This window comes from Salvelinus alpinus, chromosome 25 (assembly GCF_045679555.1).
Source record: "Salvelinus alpinus chromosome 25, SLU_Salpinus.1, whole genome shotgun sequence".
NCBI lineage: Eukaryota > Metazoa > Chordata > Actinopteri > Salmoniformes > Salmonidae > Salvelinus > Salvelinus alpinus.
The window spans coordinates 17,349,790-17,377,344 of NC_092110.1; the positions used below are offsets into that span (position 1 = coordinate 17,349,790).

The 27,555-nt window shown below is 42.9% G+C and overlaps 1 protein-coding gene across 1 annotated transcript in view; it reads right to left on the minus strand.

The window, feature by feature from the left end:
* kcnh5b (potassium voltage-gated channel, subfamily H (eag-related), member 5b) overlaps positions 1-27,555 on the minus strand; it is a 102,006-nt gene that overhangs the window by 53,060 nt on the left and 21,391 nt on the right. Inside the window, exons 5-6 of the mRNA XM_071365885.1 lie at positions 27,014-27,150; positions 21,419-21,811 (exon numbers count right to left, since the gene is read on the minus strand). Coding sequence (XP_071221986.1) covers positions 21,419-21,811; positions 27,014-27,150 — 530 coding nt within the window. The remainder of the gene's footprint in view (positions 1-21,418; positions 21,812-27,013; positions 27,151-27,555) is intronic.

The window sequence follows — 27,555 nt, forward strand, 5'->3', positions numbered from 1 at the left end:
AAGTCTGTCCCCAAACAATTTAATTTGATGTTTTTTTAAGCATTAAACTTTCAAATAGCTCCTTGTTGATTTTTTTATATAATCTTTATTTAACTAGGCAGGTCAGTTAAGAACAAATTCTTAGTTATAATGACGGCCTACCCCGGCCAAACCCGGACGACACTGAGTTAATTGTGCGCCGCCCTATGGGACTCCTAATCACGGCCGGATGTGATACAGCCTGATACAGCCTGGATTGTTGGATCAGGATTCCTATTTGACTCAGCCATGCCTCCTTGCCCTTCCAACATTTCCTCATCTCCCACCCCTTTTAATGCAACAAGCCCCGATGATCCTCCCTCTTTTTTCCCTGCCCCGCTACAAAGTTTCTCCCTGCAGGCGGTCACTGAGTCCGAGGTGCTAAAGGAGCTCCTTAACTTCTCTAGAATAGGGGGCAGCATTTTCACGTTTGGATGAAAAGCGTGCCCAGAGTAAACTGCCTCCTACTCAGTCCCAGATGCTAATATATGCATATTATTAGTAGTATTGGATAGAAAACACTCTGAAGTTTCTAAAACTGTTTGAATCATGTCTGTGACTATAACAGAACTTATTTGGCAGGCAAAACCCAGAGGACAAACCATTCTTTTTTTTTTTTGAGGTCACTCTCTTTTCAATGTGTTTTCATTGGGAATCCAGATTTCTAAGGGACCTTCCTGCAGTTCCTATCGCTTCCACTGGATGTCAACAGTCTTTAGAAATTGGTTGAGGTTTTTCCTTTGAGAAATTAAGAAGTAGCCATGTTCAGAATGAGGCTCCAGTGAAGTGTACTGTTTGTTAGAGGCACGTGACCAGAAAGCATGCTACACATTGTTTTCCTCCGGTATTGAACACAGATCATCCCGTCTTCAATTTTATCGATTATTTACGTAAAAAAATACCTAAAGTTGTATTACAAAAGTAGTTTGAAATGTTTGGAAAAAGCTTACAGGTAACTTTTGTGATATTTTGTAGTCACGTTGTTCAAGTTGGAACCGTTGTTTTTCTGGATCAAACGCGCCAAATAAATTGACATTTTGGATATATATCGACGGAATTAATCGAACAAAAGGACCATTTGTGATGTTTATGGGACATATTGGAGTGCCAACAGAAGAAGCTCGTCAAAGGTAAGGCATGAATTATATCTTTATTTCTGCGTTTTGTGTCGTGCCGGGAGGGTTGAAATATGTCTGTGTTTGTTTGCTTGGTTGTTATCCTCAGATAATAGCATTTTTTGCTTTCGCCGTAAAGCATTTTTGAAATCTGACACGTTGGCTGGAATCACAACAGGTGTAGCGACGCTAGGGGTCAGAATTGTTTTTTTCTTAAAATATCGTTCCCAAGGTAAATGGACATTTTCTCTGGCCCAGATCGTAGAATATGCATATAATTTACAGATTAGGATAGAAAACACTCCAAAGTTTCCAAAACTGTCAAAATATTGTCTGTGAGTATAACAAAACGTATTCTGCAGACGAAAACCTGAGAAAATATAACCCGGACGTGATATATATATATTTTTAACTGTGTTTCCTGGACCGTCTTTCTTCCATTTAAAGGGGTATCAACCAGATTCATTTTCCAATGGCTTCCTCAGGCTGTGACCAGGCTTTAGACATAGTTTCAGGCTTTTATTTTGAAAAATGAACGAGATCTTTCATAACTAGTCAGATGTCCTCCGAATAGTTCCTGCGCGTGCGAGAGGAGCTCTCCATTTTCCGTTTGTCTCTTAATGAATAGGTTATGGTCCGGTTGAAATATTATCGATTATGTTTGTTAAAAACAACCTGAGGATTGATTATAAAAAACATTTGACATGTTTCTACGACCATTACGGAAACTTTTTGGAATTTGTCGAACGGGACACGGCTTTGGTTTTCTCAACATAATGTGCAACCCAAATGGCGTTTTTTTGTGATAAAAGTAATATTTATCGAACAAAAATAACATTTGTTGTGTAACTGGGAGTCTCGTGAGTGGAAACATCCGAAGATTATCAAAGGTAAGCGATTAATTTGATTGCTTTTCTGACTTTCGTGACCAAGCTAACCAAGCTAATATAAGGCTAGCTGTTGTAGCATTGAAAGCTACACTCACAAAAAGCTTGGATTTCTTTCGCTGTAAAGTATATATTTCAAAATCTGTCACAATAGGTGGATTAACAACAAGCTAAGCTGTGTTTTGTTATATTTCACTTGTGATTGCATGATTATAAATATTTTTAGTAATATCTTTTAATCTGATACGTTTGGAAATCTTCATCTTCCTTTCAGGACCGGAACGAGGCTGTAGTTTTCTCAACATAAGGCGCAACCCAAATGGCGTTTTTTTGTTATAAAAGTAATATTTATCAAACAAAAGAACATTTATTGTGTAACTGGGAGTCTCGTGAGTGCAAACATCCGAAAATTATCTAAGGTAAGCGATTAATTTTATTGCTTTTCTGACTTTCGTGACCATGCTATTTTGGGGCTAGCTGTTGTAGCATTGAAAGCTACACTCACAAAAGCTTGGATTTCTTTCGCTGTAAAATATATTTTCAAAATCTGACACGATAGGTGGATTAACAACAAGCTAAGCTGTGTTTTGGTATATTTCACTTGTGATTGCATGATTATAAATATTTTTAGTAATATTTTTGCATTTGGCGCCCTGCAATTCTAGCGGTTGTTTAGGAAAGTGATCCCGTAAAAGGGATCTGTAGCGTAGAGAAGTTAATTTGGTATATTGAATGTGTGATTTCATGAAAGTTACATTTTTATAGTAATTTATTTGAATTTGGCACTCTGCATTTTCACTGGATGTTGGCCAGGTGGGACGCTACCATCCCACATATCCCAGAGAGGTGAAACTTGATCCCCCAAAAAACATCTGGGTCAGATGGTTTAGACCCTTTCTTCTTTAAGGTTGCTGCCCCTATCATTGCCAAGCTTATCTCTGACCTTTTTAACCTGTCTCTCCTTTCTAGGGAGGTTCCCATTGCTTGGAAGGCAGCCACGGCGGTGCATCCTTTATTTAAAGGAGGAGATCAAGCTGATCCTAACTGTTATAGGTCAATTTCTATGTTGCCCTGTTTATCAAAAGTGTTGTAAAAACTTGTCAATAATCAATCGACTAGCTTTCTTGATGTCTACAGTATTCTCTGGTATGCAATCTGGTGTCCGCTCAGGTTATGGATGTGTCACTGCAACCTTAAAGGTCCTAAATGATGTCACCATTTCCCTTGATTCTAAGCAATGTTGTGCTGCTATTTTTATTGACTTGGCCAAAGATTTTGTTACGGTAGACCATTCTATTCTTGTGGGCTGGCTAAGGAGTATTGGTGTCTCTGAGGGATCTTTGGCCTGTTTTGCTAACAACATCTCTCAAAGAGTGCAGTGTGTAAAGTCAGAACATCTGCTGTCTCAGCCAGTGCCTGTCACCAAGGGAGTACCCCAAGGCTCGATCCTAGGCCCCACGCTCTTCTCAATTTACACCAACAACATAGCTCAGGCAGTAGGAAGCTCTCTCATCCATTTATATGCAGATAATGCAGTCTTAAACTCAGCTGGCCCCACCCCGGATTTTGTGTTAAACGCTCTACAACAAAGCTTTCTTAGTGTCCAACGAGCTTTCTCTGCCCTTAACCTTGTTCTGAACACCTCCAAAACAAAGGTCATGTGGTTTGGTAAGAAGAATGCCCCTCTCCCCTCCGGTGTGATAACTACCTCTGTGGGTTTAGCGCTGGCTGCTTCAGACTGTTCTACCACAGATGCTGGGAGCTGACACTGTCATTGTCCATGTGGGGTCAAACGACATCAGGAGGGCTGGCTCGGGAACATTTGAAAAAGGATTTTAAAGAACTGATTTTAGCATTAAAAGACTTCAAAAAACAGCCAATAATTTCAGGTCCAGTACCATCGTTGGGCCGCGGGTGTGAAAGATTCAGCAGACTGCTGGCATTACACATCTGGCTAAGACTACTGAAGCTCTGCCGGAGTCACTTTTATTGATAACTTTGACACCTTCTGGGAACAGAAGATGCTCTACAGGAATGACGGAGTCCATCCAAATCATCTTGGCTCCTGGACTCTGTCCACGCTTTTCAAGGCTGCGTTGAAACAATGACTGGTAAATGATCCAAGACCAGCTCAGTTAATCCCTACCATTGTGACAATGAGTCGTCATAATTCTGCATCAAATGTACATGATCTTAGGGGCATTGGCAAACACAATGTAAGTAATTTAATTTATGTACCCCTAATTGCACCGAATACATCTGTTTATCCTATAGCTATTGTAAGCAGTAATCATGAGCCTATAAACCAGAGATACACTGTTAGCACTGAGGCGGTGTGCAATAGTAGGAAGACCACTTTATGAAGCTCACCCTGCACTATCAGCTCCAATGTAAATAGCATGAGTAAGTCTACCTCTGATAAGCTTCCCAGTAAAGCATTAAAAACAATCAAGCCACCCAGAAAAGTGCTAAAAATAGCCCATATTAACATATGCAGCCCAAAAAACAAGGTCCATGAAGTCAATAACTTGCTTGTAACAGATGACATTCATATTCTGATTATCTTTGAAACTCACTTAGATAATACCTTTGATGATACAGTGGTAGCAATAAATGGTTATAACATCTACCGAAAATACAGAAATGTCAACAGAGGCGGTGTTGTGGTCAATATTCAGAACCACATTCCTGTAAAGCTTAGAGACGATCTAATGTTAAATACTGTTGAAGTAATATGGCTACAGGTTCATCTGCCTCACCTGAAGCCCATTCTTGTGGGAAGCTGCTATAGACCACCAAGTGCTAACAGTCCGTATCTGGATAATATGTGTGAAATGCTTGATAATGTATGTGATATCAATAGAGAAGTATATTTTATGGGTGATTTAAATATTGACTGGCTATCATCAAGCTGCCCACTCAGGAAAACACTTCCAACTGTAACCAGTGTCTGCAACCTGGATCAGGTTGTCAGTCAACCTACCAGGGTAGTTACAAACAGCACAGGAATTAAATCATCAACATGTATTGATCATAGTTTTACTAACGCTACAGATATTTGCTTTAAAGCAGTATCCAAATCCATAGGATGTAGTGATCACAATATAATAGCCATATCTAGAGAAACCAAAGTTCCAAAGGCTGGGCCTAATATAGTGTATAAGAGGTCATACAAGAAGTTTTGTAGTGATTCATATGTTGATGATGTGAAGAATATTTGCTGGTCTGTGGTGTGTAATGAGGAGCAACCAGATGCTGCACTTGACGCATTTATGAAACTACTTATTGTACCCATTAAGAAAATTACTGTAAAAACTGTTGAATCCCCTTGGATTTATGAGGAATTTAAAAATTGTATGGTTGAGAGGGATGAGGCAAAAGGTATGGCAATTAAGTCTGGCAGCCCAACTGATTGGCAAACATACTGCAAATTAAGAAATCATGTGACTAAACTAAATAAGAAAAAGAAACTACACTATGAAACAAAGACAAATTATATAAAGAATGGTAGTAAAAAGTTTTGGGGCACCTTAAATGAAATTTTGGGAAAAAACGCCAACTCTGCGTTACTGTTATTGAATCAGATGGCTCATTCATCACAAAGCAAACAACTTTAATGGCTTTTTCATTTGCAAGATAAGCAAACTTAGGGATGACATGCCAGCAACAAACACTGACCCGACACATCCAAGTATATCGGACCAAATTGTGAAAGACAAGAATTGTACTTTAGAATTCCGCGAAGTCAGTGTGGAAGAGTTGAAAAAATTATTGTTGTCTGTCAACAATGACAAGCCACCAGGGTCTGACAACCTAGATGGAAAATTACTGAGGATAATAGCAGATGATATTGCCACTCATATTTGCCACATCATTCATTTAAGCCTAATAGCCTAAGCCTAAATGTGCCCTCAGGCCTGGAGGGAAGCTAAAGTCATTCTGCTACCCAAGAATGGTAAAGCCCTCTTTACTGGCTCAAATAGCCAACCAATCAGCCTGTTACCAACCCTTAGTAAACTTCTGGGGAAAATTGTGTTTGACCAGATACAATGCTATTTTACAGTAAACATATTGACAACAGAATTTCAGCATGCTTATAGGAAAGGACACTCAACAAGCACAGCACTTACACAAATGACTGATGAATGGCTGAGAAAAATTTATGATAAAATGATTGTGGGAGCTGTCTTGTTAGATTTCAGTGCAGCTTTTGACATTATTGATCATAGTCTGCTGCTGGAAAAACTTGCACCCCCTGCTATAATGTGGATAAAGAGTTACTTGTCTAACAGAACACAGAGGGGGTTCTTTAATGGAAGCCTATCAAATATCATCCAGTTTGAATCAGGAATTCCCCAGGGTAGCTGTTTAGGCCCCTTGCTTTTTAAAATTTTACTGACGACATGCCACTGACTTTGAGTAAAGCCATAGTTTCTATGTATGCGGATGACTCAACGCTATACACGTCAGCTACTACAGCAACTGAAATGACTGCAACACTCAACAAAGAGCTGCAGTTAGTTTCAGAGTGGGTGGCAAGGAATAAGTTAGCCCTAAATATTTCTAAAACTAAAAGCATTGTATTTGGAACAAAACACTCAGTAAACCCTAAACCTCAACTAAACTTGTAATAAATAATGTGGAAATTAGTAACACTAGATTGTAAACTGTCATGGTCAAAACATATTGATGCAGTAGCAGCTAAGATTGGGAGAAGTCTGTCTATAATAAAGCGATGCTCTGCCTTCTTAACAACACTATCAACAAGGCAGGTCCTACAGGCCCTAGTTTTGTCGCACCTTGACTACTGTTCAGTCGTGTGGTCAGGTGCCACAAAAAAGGACTTAGGAAAATTGCAATTGACTCAGAACAGGGCAGCACAGCTGGCCCTTGGATGTACACAGAGACATTAATAAAATGCATGTCAATCTCTCCTGGCTCAAAATGGAGGAGAGATTGACTTCATCACTACTTCTATTTATGAGAGGTATTGACATGTTGAATGCACCGAGTTGTCTGTCTAAACTACTGGCACACAGCTCGGACACCCATGCATACCCCACACAGGACATACCACAAGAGGTCTCTTCACAGTCCCCAAGTCCAGAACAGACTATGGGAGGTACACATAGAGCCATGACTACATGGAACTATATTCCACATCAAGTAACTGACGCAAGCAGTAAAATTTGATTTAAAAAACAGATTAAAAAAACACCTTATGGAACAGCGGGGACTGTGAAGCAACACAAACATTGGTACAGACACACACACACACACACACACACACACACACACACACACACACACACACACACACACACACACACACACACACACACACACACACACACACACACACACACACACACACACACACACACACACACACACACACGATAACATAAGCACTATACATACACATGGATTTAGTACTGTAGATATGTGGTAGTGGTGGAGTATGGGCCTGAGGGCAAACAGTGGGTTGTGAAGTCTGTGGATGTACTGTAATGTTTTAAAATTGTATAAACTGCCTTAGTTTTGCTGGACCCAAGGAAGAGTAGCTGCTGCATTGGCTAATGGGGATCCATAATAAATAGAAATACCTCATACGAACTTGGGAGTATGGCTAGACGGTTCACTGTTCTTCTCTCAGCACATATCTAGACTTGGTTTCCTCTATCGTAACCACTCCTCTTTCACCCCAGCTGCCAAACTAACCCTGATTCAGATGACCATCCTACCCATGCTAGATTACGGAGACGTCATTTATAGATCGTCAGGTAAGGGTGCTCTCGAGCGGCTAGATGTTCTTTACCATTCGGCCATCAGATTTGCCACCAATTCTCCTTATAGGACACATCACTCCACTCTATACTCCTCTGTAAACTGGTCATCTTTGTATACTCGTCACAAGACCCACTGGTTGATGCCTATTTATAAAACCCTCTTGGGCCTCACTCCCCCCTATCTGAGATACCTACTGCAGCCCTCATCCTCCACATACAACACCCGTTCTGCCAGTCTCATTCTGTTAAAGGTCCCCAAAGCACACACATCCCTGGGTCGCTCCTCTTTACAGTTCGCTGCAGCTAGCGATTGGAACGAGCTGCAAAAAACACTCAAACTGGACAGTTTTATCTCCATCTCTTCATTCAAAGACTCAATCATGGACACTCTTACAGACAGTTGTGGCTGCTTCGCATTATGTATTGTTGTCTCTACCTTCTTTCCCTTTTGGGCTCCCAAGTGGTGCAGTGGTTTAAGGCACTGCATCTCAGTGCTACAGGCATCACTATCGGCCGTGATTGGGAGTCCCATAGGTCGGCGAACAATTGGCCCAGCGTCGTCCGGGTTTGGCCGGTGTACGCCGTCATCGTTAATAAGAATTTGTTCTTAACTGAATTGCCTAGTTAAATAAAGGTTAAATAAAAATAACATCTCTGCTATCACACCCAACCTGGATCTATATTTGGTTTTAAGGTAGACGAGAGCACTGAATCCAGCTTCACACATATATTGTATGAGCCGACGAAGTGTATCGTTGGTTTTTCTTGTGCTTTCAAGACAACTGGGACCTTGGAAAAGTAGGAGGTCAAATCATGACCTCAGTGATCTTCAGTTGGGAAAGTCAGAGTCCTAGAAAGAGACCTGAGTTCCCGAGTTGGAATTCCGAGTTGGATGACCGTTCCAAACTATTTTTCTCAGTCTTTGCTAATCTTCTTCAGAGTTCCCAGTTGCTTTAAACGCACTACAGTCGGAAGTCGGAGATTTCCGAGTTCCCAGTTGTTGTGAACGTGGCATTAATGCTCAGAGGGAGATGGCAGGGTATTCCCTTTGAGTCAGGAACCAAAACTCCTCCATAGTGACCTGTGAATACAATTGGTCACATGACAGCTCAATCAGCTGTTCGATTTCACTTACCGGCATGTCAACTGAGCAAGGAACACAGTCAAACAGATTGGGAAGCAGGTCCCAAAGTGCTCTTCCAAGCGTTGGAGGTGAGCAGTCGTCACCTGTGTGGGACACTTACTGTTGCGGTTTTCCGTTAAAAACATGCACAGCCGAGGGAAGGGGGCATGGCTAGCTTTTGAAAGACTCTCTCTCCAATAAGAATTCTTTCCTCTGAGTCCACTGATTTGTATTTCCCCTGCATGCTTGCGTTCAGTTTGTTCAGTTTCCCTAATATGTCTGTTACACAGGTAAGGAGGCACAAAGTCAACCAAGTCTGTTTTTTTTACATCCATTGTGAATGACAACAGTTCCTCTCTCAATGCGCCCAAAAATCTTGCCAACAATCCCCCTCGATAACCACCAAGCCTCGGTGTGAAATAGAACATTGTCATGCTCTGATCTCATATTTTGCGAACAGGTGTGTGCACAGTAGATGTGGTTGGATGTAGTTTACAATCAAAGTTACCTGCTGCAGTACATCTCAGAGTTCTGTGCTCAGCTCTTTTGCCACCAATTGCTATTGGTGTATCATACAATGCATCCATATCGCAGAAGGAGACATATTAAAAACAAGAGTGCAGAGGCCGGCCTGCCGTCCCGCCATAGATGTAGCCCCATCTGTGCAAAAGCCCACCATTCGATCCCATGGAATCTGTTTTTCATCAATTTAGCCACTCAGCACACTGAACATCCCCTGTGCCGTTTCATGCTCCGGAATCGTGAGACAGAACAATATGTCCTTGTGAATAACATGCCCCGACATATATAGCGAACATAAGTCAAAGCATGAGCATCTCGGCCCTCATAGCTAACATCGATTTGGAGAGCATAAACTATGGAGTTTTTGAGTCGTTCAGTCAGAGTTTCCTCATGATCGCTAGCAAAAGCACAAATTCTTCATTTATCTGTTTTATCTGACAAAGGTATTGATGTGAGTTTCTATGCCTCTGCTTCCCCACACATTGTTTTCACCATATCAATTGCATCCGGTAATAAAGTCTCTACAATAGTGTGTGGTTTCATAGCGTAGGGGCCTAGCCATTCACCGTGGGAATGATACAAGTGCAACGGTCAAGTGCAGCCTTTTCCCATGATCTAAGGGCTCTCTCTGGTTGAATTGTATCTTTGAAATTTGATTAATTTTCAATTACATTTTTAAGGTTAACCACTTTACAATAATTTTGAGATACAAAGACAATATTATAATATATTAGTTAACCTTTATTTAACTAGGCAAGTCAGTTGAGAACAAATTCATATTTACAATGACGGCCTACCCCGGCCAAACCCGGACGACACTGGGCCAATTGTGCGCTGCCCTATATACAGTACCAGTCAAAAGTTTGGACACACCGACTCATTCAAGAGTTTTCTTTATTTTTACTAATTTCTACATTGTAGAATAATAGTGAAGACATCAAAACTATGAAATAACAAATATCGAATCATGTATTAAACAAATCAAAATATATTTTAGATTCTTTAAAGTAGCCACACTTTGCCTTGATGACAGCTTTGCACACTCTTGGCATTCTCTCAACCAGCTTCATGAGGTAGTCACCTGGAATGCATTTCAATTAACATGTGTGCCTTGTTAAAGGTTAATTTGTGGAATTTCTTTCCTTCTTAATGTGTTTGAGACAATTCAAATAAGCAAAGAGAAACGACAGTCCATCATTACTTTTAAACATGAAGGTCAGTCAATGTGGAAAATTTCAATAACTTTGAAAGCTTCTTCAAGTGCAGTCGGAAAACCATCAAGCACTATAATGAAACTGGCTCTCATGAGGACTGCCATAGGAAAGGAAGACCCAGAGTTACCTCTGCTGCAGAGGATAAGTTCATTAGAGTTACCAGCCTCAGAAATTGCAGCCCAAATAAATGCTTCACCGAGTTCAAGTAACAGACACATCTCAACATAAACTGTTCAGAGGAGACTGCGTTAATTATACCTTCACGGTCGAATTGCTGCAAAGAAACCACTACTAAAGGACACCAATAAGAAGAAGAGACTTGCTTGGGCCAAGAAACACGAGCAATGGACATTAGACTGGTGGAAATGTTTTCTTTGGTCTGATGAGTCCAAATTGGAGATTTTTGGTTCTAACCACTGTGTCTTTGTGAGACACAGAGTAGGTGAACGTATGATCTCCGTGTGTGTGGTTCCCACCGTGAAGCATGGAGGAGGAGGTGTGACGGTGTGGGGGTGCTTTGCTGGTGACACTGTCTGTGATTTATTTAGAATTCAAGGCACACTTAACCAACATGGCTTCCACAGCATTCTGAAGCGATATGCCATCCCATCTCGTTTGCACTTACTGTGACTATCATTTGTTTTTTTAACAGAACAATTAACCAACATTTCTCCAGGCTGTGTAAGGGATATTTGACCAATAAGGAGAGTGATGGCGTGCTGCATCAGATGACCTGGCCTCCACAATCACCTGACCTCAACCCAATTGAGATGGTTTGGGATGAGTTTGCCCGCCAGACTGTTGGAAAAGCATTCCAGGTGAAGCTGGTAGAGAGAATGACAAGAGTGTGCAAAGCTGTCATCAAGGCAAAGGGTGGCTACTTTGAAGAATCTAAAATATATTTTGATTTGTGTAACACTTTTTTGGTTACTGAATGATTCCATATGTGTTTTGATGTATTCACTATTATTCTACAATGTAGAAAATAGTAACAATAAAGAAAAACCCTTGAATGAGTAGGTGTCTAAACTTTTGACTGGTACTGTATATATATATATATACACAGTGGCTTGCGAAGGTATTCACCCCCCTTAGCATTTTACCTATTTTGTTGCCTTACAACCTGGAATTAAAGTAGATTTTTGGGGGGTTTGTATCATTTGATTTACACAACATGCCTACCACTTTGAAGATGCAAAATATTTTTTATTGTGAAAGAAACAAGAAATAACACAAAAAAAGATAACTTGAGCGTGCATAACTATTCACCCCCCAAAGTCAATACTTTGTATTTTTATTTATTTAACCTTTATTTACCTAGGCAAGTCAGTTAAGAACAAATTCTTATTTACAATGACGGCCTACCCCAGCCAAACCCGGACGACGCTGGGCCAATTGTGCGCCGCCCAATGGACTCCCAATCACAGCCGGATGTGATACAGCCTGGATTCGAACCAGTGTGTCTGTTGTAACACCTGTAGCACTGAGATGCAGTGCCTTAGACCGCTGCGCCACTCGGGAGCCACCTTTTGCAGCAATTACAGCTGCAAGTCTCTTGGGGTGTCTCTATAAGCTTGGCACATCTAGCCACTGGAATTTTTGCCCATTCTTCAATGCAAAACTGCTCCAGCTCCTTCAAGTTGGATGGGTTCCGCTGGTGTACAGCAATCTTTAAGTCATACCACAGATTCTCAATTGGATTGAGGTCTGGGCTTTGACTAGGCCATTTCAAGACATGTAAATGTTTCCCCTTAAACCACTCAAGTGTTGCTTTAGCAGTATAATTAGGGTCATTGTCCTGCTGGAAGGTGAATCTCCGTCCCAGTCTCAAATCTCTGGAAGACAAACTGTTTTCCCTCAAGAATTTCCCTTTATTTAGCGCCTTCCATCATTCCTTCAATTCTGACCAGTTTCCCAGTCCCTGCCGATGAAAAACATCCCCACAACATTATGCTGCCACTACTATGCAGCATCATGGTGCATCATGCAGCATCATGGTGTTCTCGGGGTGATGAGAGGTGTTGGGTTTGCGCCAGACATAGTGTTTTTCTTGATGGCCAAAAAGCTACATTTTAGTCTAATCTGACCGGAGTACCTTCTTCCATATGTTTGGGGAGTCTCCTACATGCCTTTTGGCGAACACCAAGCGTGTTGTCTTGTTTTTTCCTTTAAGCAATGAGTTTTTTTCTGGCCACTCTTCCATAAAGCCCCACTCTGTGAGTGTACAGCTTAAAGTGGTCCTATGGACAGATACTCCAATCTCTGCTGTGGAGCTTTGCAGTTCCTTCAGGGTTATCTTTGGTCTCTTTGTTGCCTCTCTGATTAATGCCTTCCTTGCCTGGTACAGGAGATTTGGTGGGCGGCCCTCTCTTGGCAGGTTTGTTGTGGTGCCATATTCTTTCCATTTTTTAATAATGGATTTAATGGTGCTCCGTGGGATGTTCGAAGTTTCAGATATTTTTTATAACCCAACCCTGATCTGTACTTCTCCACAACTTTGTCCCTGACCTGTTTGGAGAGCTCCTTGTTCTTCATGGTGCCGCTTGCTTGGTGGTGCCCCTTGCTTAGTGGTGTGGCAGAGTCTGGGGCCTTTCGGAGCAGATATACTGAGATCATATGACAGATCATGTGACACTTCGATTGCACACAAGTGGACTTTATTTAACAAATTATGTGACTTCTGAAGGTTGCACCATATCTTATTTAGGGGCTTCATAGCAAAGGGGTGAATACATATGCACGCACCACTTTCCTTTTTTCCCCCTTTTTTTTTAACAAGTTATTTATTTATTTTCACTTCACCAATTTGGACTATTTTGTGTATGTCCATTACATGAAATTTAAAATAAAAATCCATTTAAATTACAGGTTGTAATGCAACAAAATAGGAAAAATGCCAAGGGGGATGAATACTTTTGCAAGGCACTGTGTATATATACAGTGGGGAGAACAAGTATTTGATACACTGCCGATTTTGCAGGTTTTCCTACTTACAAAGCATGTAGAGGTCTGTCATTTTTATCATAGGTACACTTCAACTGTGAGAGACGGAATCTAAAACAAAAATCCAGAAAATCACATTGTATGATTTTTAAGTAATTAATTAGCATTTTATTGCATGACATAAGTATTTTATACATCAGAAAAGCAGACCTTAATATTTAGTACAGAAACCTTTGTTTGCAATTACAGAGATCATACGTTTCCTGTAGTTCTTGACCAGGTTTGCACACACTGCAGCAGGGATTTTGGCCCACTCCTCCATACAGACCTTCTCCAGATCCTTCAGGTTTCGGGGCTGTCGCTGGGCAATACGGACTTTCAGCTCCCTCCAAAGATTTTCTATTGGGTTCAGGGCTGGAGACTGGCTAGGCCACTCCGGGACCTTGAGATGCTTCTTACGGAGCCACTCCTTAGTTGCCCTGGCTGTGTGTTGCGGGTCGTTGTCATGCTGGAAGACCCAGCCACGACCCATCTTCAATGCTCTTACTGAGGGAAGGAGGTTGTTGGCCAAGATCTCGCGATACATGGCCCCATCCATCCTCCCCTCAATACAGTGCAGTCGTCCTGTCCCCTTTGCAGAAAAGCATCCCCAAAGAATGATGTTTCCACCTCCATGCTTCACGATTGGGATGGTGTTCTTGGGGCTGTACTCATCCTTCTTCTTCCTCCAAACACGGCAAGTGGAGTTTAGACCAAAAAGCTCTATTTTTGTCTCATCAGACCACATGACCTTCTCCCATTCCTCCTCTGGATCATCCAGATGGTCATTGGCAAACTTCAGACGGGCCTGGACATGCGCTGGCTTGAGCAGGGGGACCTTGCGTGCGCTGCAGTATTTTAATCCATGACGGCGTAATGTGTTACTAATGGTTTTCTTTGAGACTGTGGTCCCAGCTCTCTTCAGGTCATTGACCAGGTCCTGTCGTGTAGTTCTGGGCTGATCCCTCACCTTCCTCATGATGATTGATGCCCCACGAGGTGAGATCTTGCATGGAGCCCCAGACCGAGGGTGATTGACCGTCATCTTGAACTTCTTCCATTTTCTAATAATTGCGCCAACAGTTGTTGCCTTCTCACCAAGCTGCTTGCCTATTGTCCTGTAGCCCATCCCAGCCTTGTGCAGGTCTACAATTTTATCCCTGATGTCCTTACACAGCTTTCTGGTCTTGGCCATTGTGGAGAGGTTGGAGTCTGTTTGATTGAGTGTGTGGACAGGTGTCTTTTATACAGGTAATGAGTTCAAACAGGTGCAGTTAATACAGGTAATGAGTGGAGAACAGGAGGGCTTCTTAAAGTAAAACTAACAGGTCTGTGAGAGCCGGAATTCTTACTGGTTGGTAGGTGATCAAATACTTATGTCATGCAATAAAATGCAAATTAATTACTTAAAAATCATACAATGTGATTTTCTGGATTTTTGTTTTAGATTCCGCCTCTCACATTTGAAGTGTACCTATGATAAAAATTACAGACCTCTACATGCTTTGTAAGTAGGAAAACCTGCAAAATCGGCAGTGTATCAAATACTTGTTCTCCCCACTGTACATATATTTTTTTTCTTCCCATGACCCCATTTTCATATCAGGCGACCACACATGGGGTTGCGATCCCTAGCTTGCGAACTGCTGTGCTTAGATAATGCTTACCCATACCCCCACAGCCAGCCTTAGCACTAGGCTAATGCTTACCCTAACCCCCACAGCCCTAAACGTTAGGCTAATGCTTACCCATACCCCCACAGCCAGCCTTAGTGCTAGGCTTTTGCTAACCCCCAACCTCCACAGCCAGCTTGAGTGAGTGCTAATAATGCTAAACCAAGCCTCCACAGTGCTGAGGGCGAGGCTCCCCTGGGCCTGTCAGATTGTTTTTGTTCATTGCAACATGCATGGCACATAAAAAGGTCACGCTGGATTAGCCAGTGCTGCCATGGCCCCTGCAGACAGGAAAAGTGCGTCTGAGTGCACTTTACTGGGGCTCTGTGCCAGCAGGTAGCAGCCCAGACTACAGGGGGCTGCCTGCCCCCTCCTCCTCTCCAAGCCCACTCCTCCCCTCTATGACCTCAGGGAACCTCAGCAGTCCTTGCTGCTAGAATGTGACTGTGATGCCTTATACAAAAGCGGGATTCTGTGCGTAAAATATCTGGATGCCGATTCTTCTGTTGTGTTCTATGAAATCTTAAAGCATCCCACTCACTATAGTGTACATCATGGGTCCCCAATTACATTCAGCTGTGGACCAATCTTTTCTTGAGCAGATGGTCAGGGGGCTGGAACATAGTTATAAATAATTTGTACAATGCACATTGACTGCAAGAAGTCCAAACATATATAGTATTTGACAAAAACATAATAATTTGAAACCTTGATTACATTTGGATACGATCACATAGCTCTCTCTATTTATGCGTTGGAATACTTTATGGCTGGGAATTGCCAGGTTCTTCACGATACGATATTAACATGATACTTAGGTGCCGATACGAAATGTTTGCGATTTGATACTGTGATTTTTTTGCGGTTCGATGTTCCAAACATATCGCTCACCATATGTCTGCTGCAGAAGAACAAGAGCGATCCCTGAGAAGTGTTTTGATCAGTCATGGAAATAAATGTGAGGAAAACAAATTGCCTCACTATTTAAAAAGAAGATGGAGAACAAGCTATGAATGAAAAATACTGGCGTTTTGGTGCAGGTACTGCCGAATAGTGCAAAACTAATATTGCGATATCGTCAAAACTAATATCCCAATATGTAACTGTATAGATTCAGTAGAATACATGGAAATGGATTTCCTGAATTAAAATCCCTTTGAGCTGATTTCCTGGTGATTTTAGTCTTTTATGGGCAAAAGAAAATGTTGCTCTGAAAACTTGGGTGGACAAATAAATTAACACTTGGGGAACACTAGCGTACAGCGAATAAAGCTCAACATATATCAAAGCACCTGCAGCAACTAAAGACATTTCAATGTGCAGCAAAGCACTTGATATTCTGCATAGCACCTGATTTAAAATCAACTATAAAGCCATAATGTTGAAAGGCAAAAACTGTCATCACAATGTAAACCTCCAGAGAAAAAAGGGCAAAAAAACAACCCAGACATAAAATAAAATTATCCTTATTATGTCTTCCTGTTTGACATCTCTTTGTCTTTCCCTGTCATTCTCTCTCTCACCTCTCACTCTCTAGCTCCTCTATTATATTTTCTATGTTCTCTCTCTCTACACTGCATGTTTCAGAGTGACGGTAGGTCTTGGGAACACACTACAATACACTGTGCACATTGGTCACCACACCCGGGCTGTACATTACCCTTTTCCCTCAATATGAGCTCACATCTTGACACAGAGACAAATCGTCACTTTGAGTTTTGTGGTTGTGGTTGTGCATTTGAATCCTATTGATTTCCTATCAGCCCCTCATGGCTACTCCTGCCCCTCTCCCTCTGTGAGCAAGTGGACCTCACAGCCACATCCCAGACGGAGCTCTCAGAAACTATCAGGTGCACCGGAGAAAACCCACAGAGACACACAAACCTGAACTAACATACAGCAGGAGACATACAGCATTCACCTACTGTATCCTGAACAGACACCAATACAAGACATAGTTCACGCCTTCACATCAGCTTCAAATAACAGCAGGGAACCAGTTCTCTTATTCTAGAAACCTGGGCATGTCAGCCATCAATACAGAAAACATGTATTTTATATAACCTACAGTCAATGTTCCCTCTAACTGCCCTCAGACTGCTGCTGCACAGATGCAATATCAGCCCGGACAGAGAAGCACGAGATTGAACTTCACTCAACTTCTAGAGTTTTCCCCTTAAGTTGCACCATAATCAATCAGAGCTGCAGTAGGCCAATAGCCATTGGCATATATGGATCTGTGCCATTCACTTTGAACTGAACTGTGTTTAGGCTACAGTATGAGTGGTCATGTGCTGCAGGTCGCCACGTGTGCACAATTGTTCATATTCTTTGCTAGTTAGTGAGTTATTAGCCCAGTTATAGCAACAATGGGGGAGTGGTTGCTTCCAACAAGAGCACAAAATGTTTGCATTTCTAGCCATCTTTGAGAAGCGAGTCAGGTAAAGAGCTTTTTTATGTCTTAAAGGGGAAGTGTTGTATTTTGTGACGTCTTGAATCAGCTAAGTAGCCAATAGGCAGAGCGTAGCATAATTTTTCTGATTCTCTGTAATAATGGTATGGGAATAATAATACATTTTATTTTGTAAAGTGGTTTCTTGCATCAAACAACACAACATTTTCAGTTACATCTTTGTCTGAAGGACAAGTGGAGTATGTCAAGCAAAAACCTGCGGACTCTCCTTCACCGCAGCCAACGTGAGTAAAACATTTAAACGTGTTAAACCTCGCAAGGCTGCCGGCCCAGACGGCATCCCTAGCCGCATCCTCAGAGCATGCACTGACCAGCTGGCTGGTGTGTTTACGGACATATTCAATCAATCCCTATCCCAGTCTGCTGTTCCTATATGCTTCAAGAGGGCCACCATTGTTCCTGTTCCCAAGAAAGCTAAGGTAACTGAGCTAAACGACTATCGCCCCGTAGCACTCACTTCCGTCATCATGAAGTGCTTTGAGAGACGAGTCAAGGATCATATCACCTCCACCCTACCTGACACCCTAAACCCACTCCAATTTGCTTACCGACCCAATAGGTCCACAGACAACGCAATCACAACCACACTGCACACTGCCCTAACCCATCTGGACAAGAGGAATTCCTATGTAAGAATGCTGTTCATCAACTACAGCTCAGCATTTAACACCATAGTACCCTCCAAACTCGTCATTAAGCTCGAGACCCTGGGTCTCGACCCCGCCCTGTGCAACTGGGTCCTGGACTTTCTGACTGGATGCCCCCAGGTGGTGAGGGTAGGAAACAACATCTCCACCCCGCTGATCCTCAACACTGGGGCCCCACAATGGTGCGTTCTCAGCCCTCTCATGTACTCCCTGTTCACCCATGACTGCATGGCCATGCACGCCTCCAACTCAATCATCAAGTGTGGTGTCAGGAAAATAACCTCACACTCAACGTCAACAAAACAAAGGAGATGAAACAGCAGAGGGAGCACCCCCCTATCCACATCGATGGGACAGTAGTGGAAAAGGTGGAAAGTTTTAAACTCCTCGGCGTACATATCACGGACAAACTGAAATGGGCCACCCACACAGACAGCGTGGTGGAGAAGGCGCAACAGCGCCTTTTCAACCTCAGGAGGCTGAAGAAATTCGGCTTGTCACCAAAAACACTCACAAACTTTTACAGATGCACAATCGAGAGAATCCTGTCGGGCTGTATCACCGCCTGTTACGACAACTGCTCCGCCCACAACCCCAAGGCTCTCCAGAGGATAGTGAGGTCTGCACAACACATCACCGGGGGCAAACTACCTGCCCTCCAGGACACCTACACCACCCGATGTCACAGGAAGGCCAGAAAGATCATCAAGGACAACAACCACCCGAGCCACTGCCTGTTCACCCCGCTATCATCCAGAAGGCGAGGTCAGTACAGGTGCATCAAAGCTGGGACCGAGAGACTGAAGAACAGCTTCTATCTCAAGTCCATCAGACTGTTAAACAGCCATCACTAACATTGAGTGGCTGCTGCCAACATACCGACTCAAATCTCTAGCCACTTTAATAATTAAAAATGAGATGTAATAAATGTATCACTAGTCACTTTAAACAATGCCACTTTATATAATGTTTACATACCCTACATTACTCATCTCGTATGTATATACTGTACTCTATACCATCTACTGCATCTTGCCTATGCCGTTCGGTCATCGCTCATCCATATATTTATATGTACATATTCTTATTCATTCCTTTACACTTGTTGGTAGTTGTTGTGAAATTGTTAGATTACTTGTTAGATATTACTGCATGGTCGGAACTAGAAGCACAAGCATTTCACTACACTCACATTAACATCTGCTAACCATGTGTATGTGACCAATAAAAATTGATTTGATTTGAAGCCCTGCATGTTTTTTTCAAAAGTCTCATGGAATGTAGGCCTACATTGAACACCACACATTGGCTCCTACTGTAGGCTGAACGATGGAACAGCTATTTTCATGTTAAAATGTTATGGGATGCATTTTCTCAAATGTTTTATGGTAGGCCACTCTGGTATGCCTACATTACGATAAAGTAGCCACATTAGCCTACTTGGCCACTGTTAGAACAGTAACTTAAAACTGGTACAGCCTCAGTATTCACAGTAAACAACGCGCCGGAAGTTGCAAAGAACATTCACAATGTTCAAGTTTGTGCTCAGCAGACCTGAAATTTACTCAGTGCTGAACAAATTTGAGGGAACATTGTCTACAGTATATATAACCTATTTAAACATGTATTTTTTTATAACCTACACAGCAAAGTACAGTATCATTGACCTGGATACACAAACAAACACACACTCACTAACTCTCTCCTAAAACTGTGTTTTATGAGCTATACTAGTGAAATGATGGTGATGGAGCACCTATCATTGAACACTAGAAAAGCAGTAACACAGTCCTTAAGTTTTTCTGTTTAAAATCCAATTCATTGTGTTCTATATGATTGGGTTGAAGGAGTATTGATAATTGCTTCTCCTGGAGGACTGAAAATCGTCTCGAGCTCATCAGGCAAACTGGTTTTGACAGAAGCCCACATTTCTGGATTTCAGAGCCGATATAAGAAGCAACTGTTAGAAGTACAACTGACAAATACCTACAACTTAGACACTTCATAGAGGGTCAGAAGAAAGTCGATAAACTACGTTTTCAAATGACTGAAGTTGAAAAACTATTTACGAATCCTACCGTTCGGAGAGATTTAATCTCCACATATATTCTATTTTATTGAACAGAAGTGCCTCATCCTATGATGTGTTGAGACATGTTTGGGAGAGAGACAGTGGATATGCATTTGGTGAGGAAGAACGGGCTTCTATCTGCAAAAGGGTCTACCCCAAATGCACCTCCATAAGCATACAAGAGCTACATTTTAAAAAAATGCATAGAACCTACTATACACCTGTCCGCCTTCACAGAATGTTTTCCAATGCATCACATTTCTGTTTCAAATGTAAACAGGATACTGGCACCTTCATGTGCGTTTTTTGGTACTGTAGCATAATCCAGTCTTGTTGGAATGATATTCACTTACACATCCAGAATATCTTGGGTAGATAATTAGCTTTTTTACCGGAGTTATATTTGCTCTATTTTGATTGTAACGTCATGTTTGACCCTGACTCTAAACATCTGTTCAATACCCTTGTTTTCTTAGCCAAAAAATGTATATTGTTATTATGGTCCACACCTGAAGTACCATCTGCGAGAATGTGGCTTTCAAGCTTCTGCTATCCTACCTCTAGAGAAGTGTACATTTGATTTACACCAGAGGTCTGATACATTTTGGAAAATTTGGTCTCCATTGTTGTCTTATGTAGAAAACCTCCCATAAATGCCCATGTTATAATTGTAATGTTTGTATATATTGTTTTCTCTCCATTTTATGACTGCCTTTTTGTATAATGTTTTGCTGTATCCTTATTTATCCCTTTTATTGTACTTAGTCTGTGGTGCACTTTGTTTGGTTGTCTATGTAACCCCTATTAAAAGAAAATAACATTCTAATAAAAAGATAATTACAAAAAAGAAATACAATTTCAAAGATCCTAAACCCACCCCACCCCTTCCCCGAGCCAACCGTACCTCATCCACATTCTCAAAGGCATTGATTATGTCATAGGGCAGGCAGGACAGCAGGTCGATGACGAACCAGGTCTTCAGGTAGTTCATCCTGATCAACTTGGGGTCTGAGATGACCTCCCCACCGGGCCCCACGAAGGTGGTGTGGAAGTTGAGTACGATGTCCACCAGGAAGATGACATCCACCACACTGTCCAGCACCAGCCACACGATGTTGTTCTGCTTGGTCTTGAAGGACACGTTGTAGGGCACCATGATGGCCGTGTAGAAGGTGAGGACGAGGATGACCCAGTCCCAGGTGGTCTTGAAGGTGCAGTAGTGGAGGATGATGTGAGGGGGAGTCTTAGGAGCCTCCTGTTTGTACTGGGGGAGGATGTCTGAGCCTAGCTGGAGAACCTGAGCGCACACACAGAGAGAGAGAGAGACACAGTGAGTGAGTGAGAGTGAGAGTGAGAGAGTGAGAGTGAGAGAGTGAGAGAGAGAGAGAGAGAGAGAGAGAGAGAGTGAGAGAGAGAGAGAGAGAGAGAGAGAGAGAGAGAGAGAGAGAGAGAGAGAGAGAGAGAGAGAGAGAGAGAGAGAGAGAGAGAGAGAGAGAGAGAGAGAGAGAGAGAGACTGACTGACTGACAGTTATAGGAGGAGGAGACACTTTCCATGTTAAAGTTGATTGCTCTCATCTATACAGACTATATCAGGAATGGGGCTTCCTGACTCCATGTTATAAAAGCGGGTTGGGTGCTCGCTGAGAAGATGAACAGAGGCTACAATTCTCATCTAATCCTCATCATCAGATGTGCCAATCAAACAGGCCTCAGTCAAGACCAGAAGCGCTGTGCAAAATGAGAACTTGAGAACAATTAAGCACACAAAAACCTTCTCAGAGAAATAGCAGCACATCTGACATTACGCATACTCAATATGAGACATCAGATGCTCTTCAGATGAATCACCTGCCTAATCTATTGAATGTTCCCCAGATATTACAAACCCACTCAGACATCTTGTTATTGGTTATGTAAATGAGAAGAGATAGTAAAACTCATCCTTCTTTTCTGAGTTTTGATTTTGTCTTACCTCTCTGTCTGAGAGAGACCGGTAGGGGTAAGCAAATCACAAAATCCAAATCACAATCCCCTTTGCATGAATTAACAGTAAGTATAATTTCATGTTGATAAATTTAATTCGGAAAGTATTCAGACCCCTTCACTTTTTCCCAAAAATGTTACGTTACAGCCTTATTCTGAAATTGATTCAATTGTTTTTCCCCCTCATCAATCTACACACAATACCCCATAATGACAAACAAAAACACGTTTTTGGAAATGTTTGCAACTGAAATATCACATTTACATAAGTATTCAGACCCTTTACTCAGTACTTTGTTGAAGCACCTTTGACAGCAATTACAGGGTTAAGTATTCTTGGGTATGACGCTACAAGCTTGGCACACCTGTATTTGGGGAGTTTCTCCCATTAATCTCTGCAGATCCTCTCAAGCTCTGTCAGGTTGGATGGGGAGCGTCGCTGCACAGCTATTTTCAGGTCTCTCCAGATATGTTAGATCGGGTTCAAGTCCGGGCTCTGGCTGGGCCACTCAAGGACATTCAGAGACTTGCCCCGAAACCACTCGTCCATTGTCTTGGCTGTGTGCTTAGGGTTGTTGTCCTGTTGGAAGGTGAACCTTCGGCCCAGTCTGAGGTACTGAGCGCTCTGGAGCAGGTTTCATTCAAGGAACTTTCTGTACTTTGCTCCGTTTATCTTTCCCTCTATCCTGACTAGTTTCTCAGTCCCTGCTACCTCCCTGACCAAGGCCCTTCTCCCCCGATTGCTCAGTTTGGCCAGCTCTAGGAATAGTCTTGGTGGTTCCAAATTTCTTCCATTTAAGAATGATGGAGGCCGCTGTGTTCTTGGGGACCTTCAATGCTGCAGAAATGTTTTGGTACCCTCCCCCAGATCTGTGCCTCAACACAATCCTGTCTCGGAGCTCTACGGACAATTCCTTCAACCTCATGGTTTGGTTTTTGCTCTGACATGCACTGTCAACTATGGGACCTTATACAGACAGGTGTGTGCCTTTCCAAATCATGTCCAATCAATTGAATTTACCACAGATGGACTCAATTCAAGTTGTCGAAACATCTCAAGGATGATCAATGGAAACAGGATGCACCTGAGCTCAATTTCAAGTCTCATAGAAAAGGGTCTGAATACTTATATAAATAAGGTATTTCAGTTCGTTTTTTTATACATTTGCTAAAAGTTCTAAAAACCTGTTTTCGCTTTGTCATTATGGTGTATTGTGTGTAGATTTATTTTTAAAATCAATTTTAGAATAGGCCTGTGACATAAGAAAAGGTGGAAAAAGTCAAGGGGTCTGAATACTTTCCGAATGCAATGTAGATGTTGTTCATCGTTACTTACCAAAGGGGCAGGATTGAAAATCCAACACTAAGGTTTATGTCAAATAATCCACTGCCCTGAAACATCAATAGATGTTTAGCCAGCCAGGTAAGGTCACTTAGCTAGGGAAAAGATCAGGTAAATTGAACATGGCTCGTCCCAAAACAAGTCATCTGAGTTTCCAGCAGACAGAGAGAGTGAAAGTGCTTGCGGCACACTGCCTCCGTCTCGCTGCTATGCATGCAATATTAATGATGCCCAGTACAGCCGCAGCCCACAGCGAACTGTACAAGAACATTAGCCAGCAAGAATCCTCTCATCCGGAAGCATTCTTTATTGTCGCGGACGACAGAGGACAGAGAAGGCAGACTCAATGCTGCAGGACCGTTTTGAGAATAGTGATTGGAATATTTTCAAAGATTCCCCCACCCAGGACTCATCCATCAACATTAAGGAATATACATTGTCAGTCACAGGCTTCATTAGTAAATGTGTTGATGATGTTGTACCCACAATAACAATCCGGACATACCCTAACCAAAAACCCTGGATGAACAAAGATATCCGTACCTTGCTGGGAGCCCATACTGCAGGATTAAACTTGAATTGATGTTTAACAACTCAGACTCGCAACGCATGTAGCAAGGACTACAGATTATCACAGACTACAAAGGCAAATCCAGCTGTGCGTTGCCCACCGAAGCCTCCCTCCCAGACGAGCTTAACACATTCTATGCTCCAGACGAGCTTAACACATTCTATGCTCGCTTCGAGGCAGACAATACCGAGCCATCCAGGAACAATCTCGCTGCTCCGGACAACCAGGTGCTTTCGCTTTCCAAGGCTGACAAGAGGAAAGCTCTCAAAAGAGTAAATACTCACGAAGTCGCCGGCCCAGATGGCATCCCTGTCCACGTCCTCAGAGTGTGTGCTGACCAGCTGTCTTCTCTGACATCTTTAACCTGTACCTGTCCCAGGCTACTTCAACCACCATCACCCCAGTGCCCAAGAAAAATAAGGTGACATGCCCAAATGACTATCACGCCTTCCCACTCACCCCCGTCATCATGAAGTGCTTCGAGAAGCTGGTCATGGCCCACATCAAGGCCAGCATGCCAGGCACACTGGACCCACTCCAATTTGCCTACTGCTCCAACAGATCCACGGAAGATGCCATTTCCATCGCTACTCAAACGGCCGTAACACATCTGAGAATGCTGTTCATTGACTACAGTCCAGCATTCAAGACTATTGCCCGCTCCAAGCTCAACACCAAGCTCAGAGCCCTGGGTCTGGACACCAGCCTCTGCAACTGAATTCTGTACTTCCTGACGGGCTGACCACAGGCTGTGAGGATTGGCAACAACACCTTCTCGGGCCTCCCGGGTGGCGCAGTGGTCTAGAGCACTGCATCGCAGTGCTATGCTGCGCCACCAGAGTCTGGGTTCGCGCCCAGGCTCTGTCGCAGCCGGCCGCGACCGGGAGGTCCGTGGGGCGACGCACAATTGGCTTAGCGTCGTCCGGGTTAGGGAGGGTTTGGCCGGTAGGGATATCCTTGTCTCATCGCGCTCCAGCGACTCCTGTGGCGGGCCGGGCGCAGTGCGCGCTAACCGAGGGGGGCGGGTGCACGGTGTTTCCTCCGACACATTGGTGCGGCTGGCTTCCGGGTTGGAGGCGCGCTGTGTTAAGAAGCAGTGCGGCTTGGTTGGGTTGTGCTTCGGAGGACGCATGACTTTCGACCTTCGTCTCTCCCGAGCCCGTACGGGAGTTGTAGCGATGAGACAAGATAGTAATTACTAGCGATTGGATACCACGAAAATTGGGGAGAAAAGGGGAGAAAATTAAAAAAGAATTTTTTTTTAAAAACACCTTCTCTTAACACAGGGGTCCCCCAGGGGTGTTTCCTCAACTTTCTGCTGTACTCCCTGTTCGACCACGACTGTGGCTTTGCACGACACCAACTCCATCATCAAGTTTCCTGACGACAGCTTAGTTGTAGGCCTGATAACCAATAACAACGAGTCAGCCTATAGGGAGGAGGTAAGTGAACTGGCATTGTGGTGCCAGGACAACAAACTCTCTCTCAATGTCAGCAAAACAAAGGAGTTGATTGTCAACGGGACTGCAGTAGAGAGACTTAAGTTCCTTAGCATCTACATCACCGACTACTTGACATGGACCAACAACACCACCATTCTTGTCAAAAATGTGCAACAGCGTCTCTACTTCCTGAGGCGGCTGAAGAAATTTGGCATGGCACCCCGGTTCCTCTCCAAATACTACCGCTGCACCATTGAGAGAGTCCTGACAGGTTCCATCACGGCCTGGTACGGAAATTACTCCGTCCATGACCGCAAGGCCCAGCACCTCACTTGGATCGTGCTCTCACCCATCCAGGACATCTACTCAAAATGGTGCCTGAGGAAGGCCCGCAGCATTATCAAGGACCCCCCACACCCCAGTCATGAGCTGTTCACTTCCTTACCATCTGGCAGATAGTATTGGAGCATGAGGTCTGATGCAAACAGGCTCTGAGCCAGTTTCTATCTACAAACCATCAGACTGCGGAACACCCTTCACTGGACTGACCACCTGCTCTTTTCCACACCTTAGCACACACACACGCACTCACTCACGCACACACCCACACAGACATCCACACATCCACTCATATACATTTATGCTACACACACATCACAACTGCTGCCAACAGACTTATTATAATAGCTAAATACTTCACAATTTAAACACTTGACCCGCAATCCCCCTCTTCTTCAAAACACATGTAAATATTGGACTATAAATTGTGCCTTCTTATGTTATGCTTATGGTGTATAGCAAGAGTATCCCATACATACGAGTAATAAAACTTGAACGTACAGTATGTATGGGGAGGTGTGTATGTGTGTGTGTTTGTATGTGTGTACAGTCGAACATTAGGTCAATCAATTTTCTACCTAAACGTCCTCTCTTGTATCTTCTCTTCTGTTTGTTATAAAATAAAATAAAACGTTTTGGCCATCTCTGTTTTTCTCTCTGTTTAGCCCCTGTGTGTTAATAGTCTGTCCTCTCTCTCTGCATTATGCCCAGGACCTGAATGTGATCGAAGAGGTGATCAGGATGATGATTGTCTGTCTAACTCCCTACACCACAGCCCTAACCTGGTTTACTCCCAGCTCTACATGTGACACAGCACTTACCTCTGCCAGACGGGATTGCTTGGGTTGGCTGACCTCATGGCTGCTCATAGGAGTGAGCTGCTGTGGTGTGGTATGGTGGCTGGTGTTACGGTTATTATGTGTCAGTGCCCGTGTCAGCCGTGCAAACTTGGTCCATCCTGCAGACATAAAAGACATTGACACAGTTAGCACAGCTTGGTCATATGGAAAGGGTACATAAATGATATACACTTTGAGAAACACTGAAAGCATCCACTGTTAACCATACATTAATACATGACTTCATCTAAAGATGACTTTATCTTGTTGTAAAACCAGCAGCTATGGATTCAAAGTCACAGTGATGATGTAGGCACTAGGCATGCACAGCAAAGGTCTGGGTCCTCTGTAGCTCAATTGGTAGAGCATGGCACTTGCAACGCCAGGATAGTGGGTTTGAATCCGTGGACCCAGTATGCACGCATGACTAAGTTGCTTTGGATAAAAGTGTCTGCTAAATTGCATATATTATAACTACAGCCCCACTCTCACGCTGGCTGTATAAACCATAATAATGTGAGGAC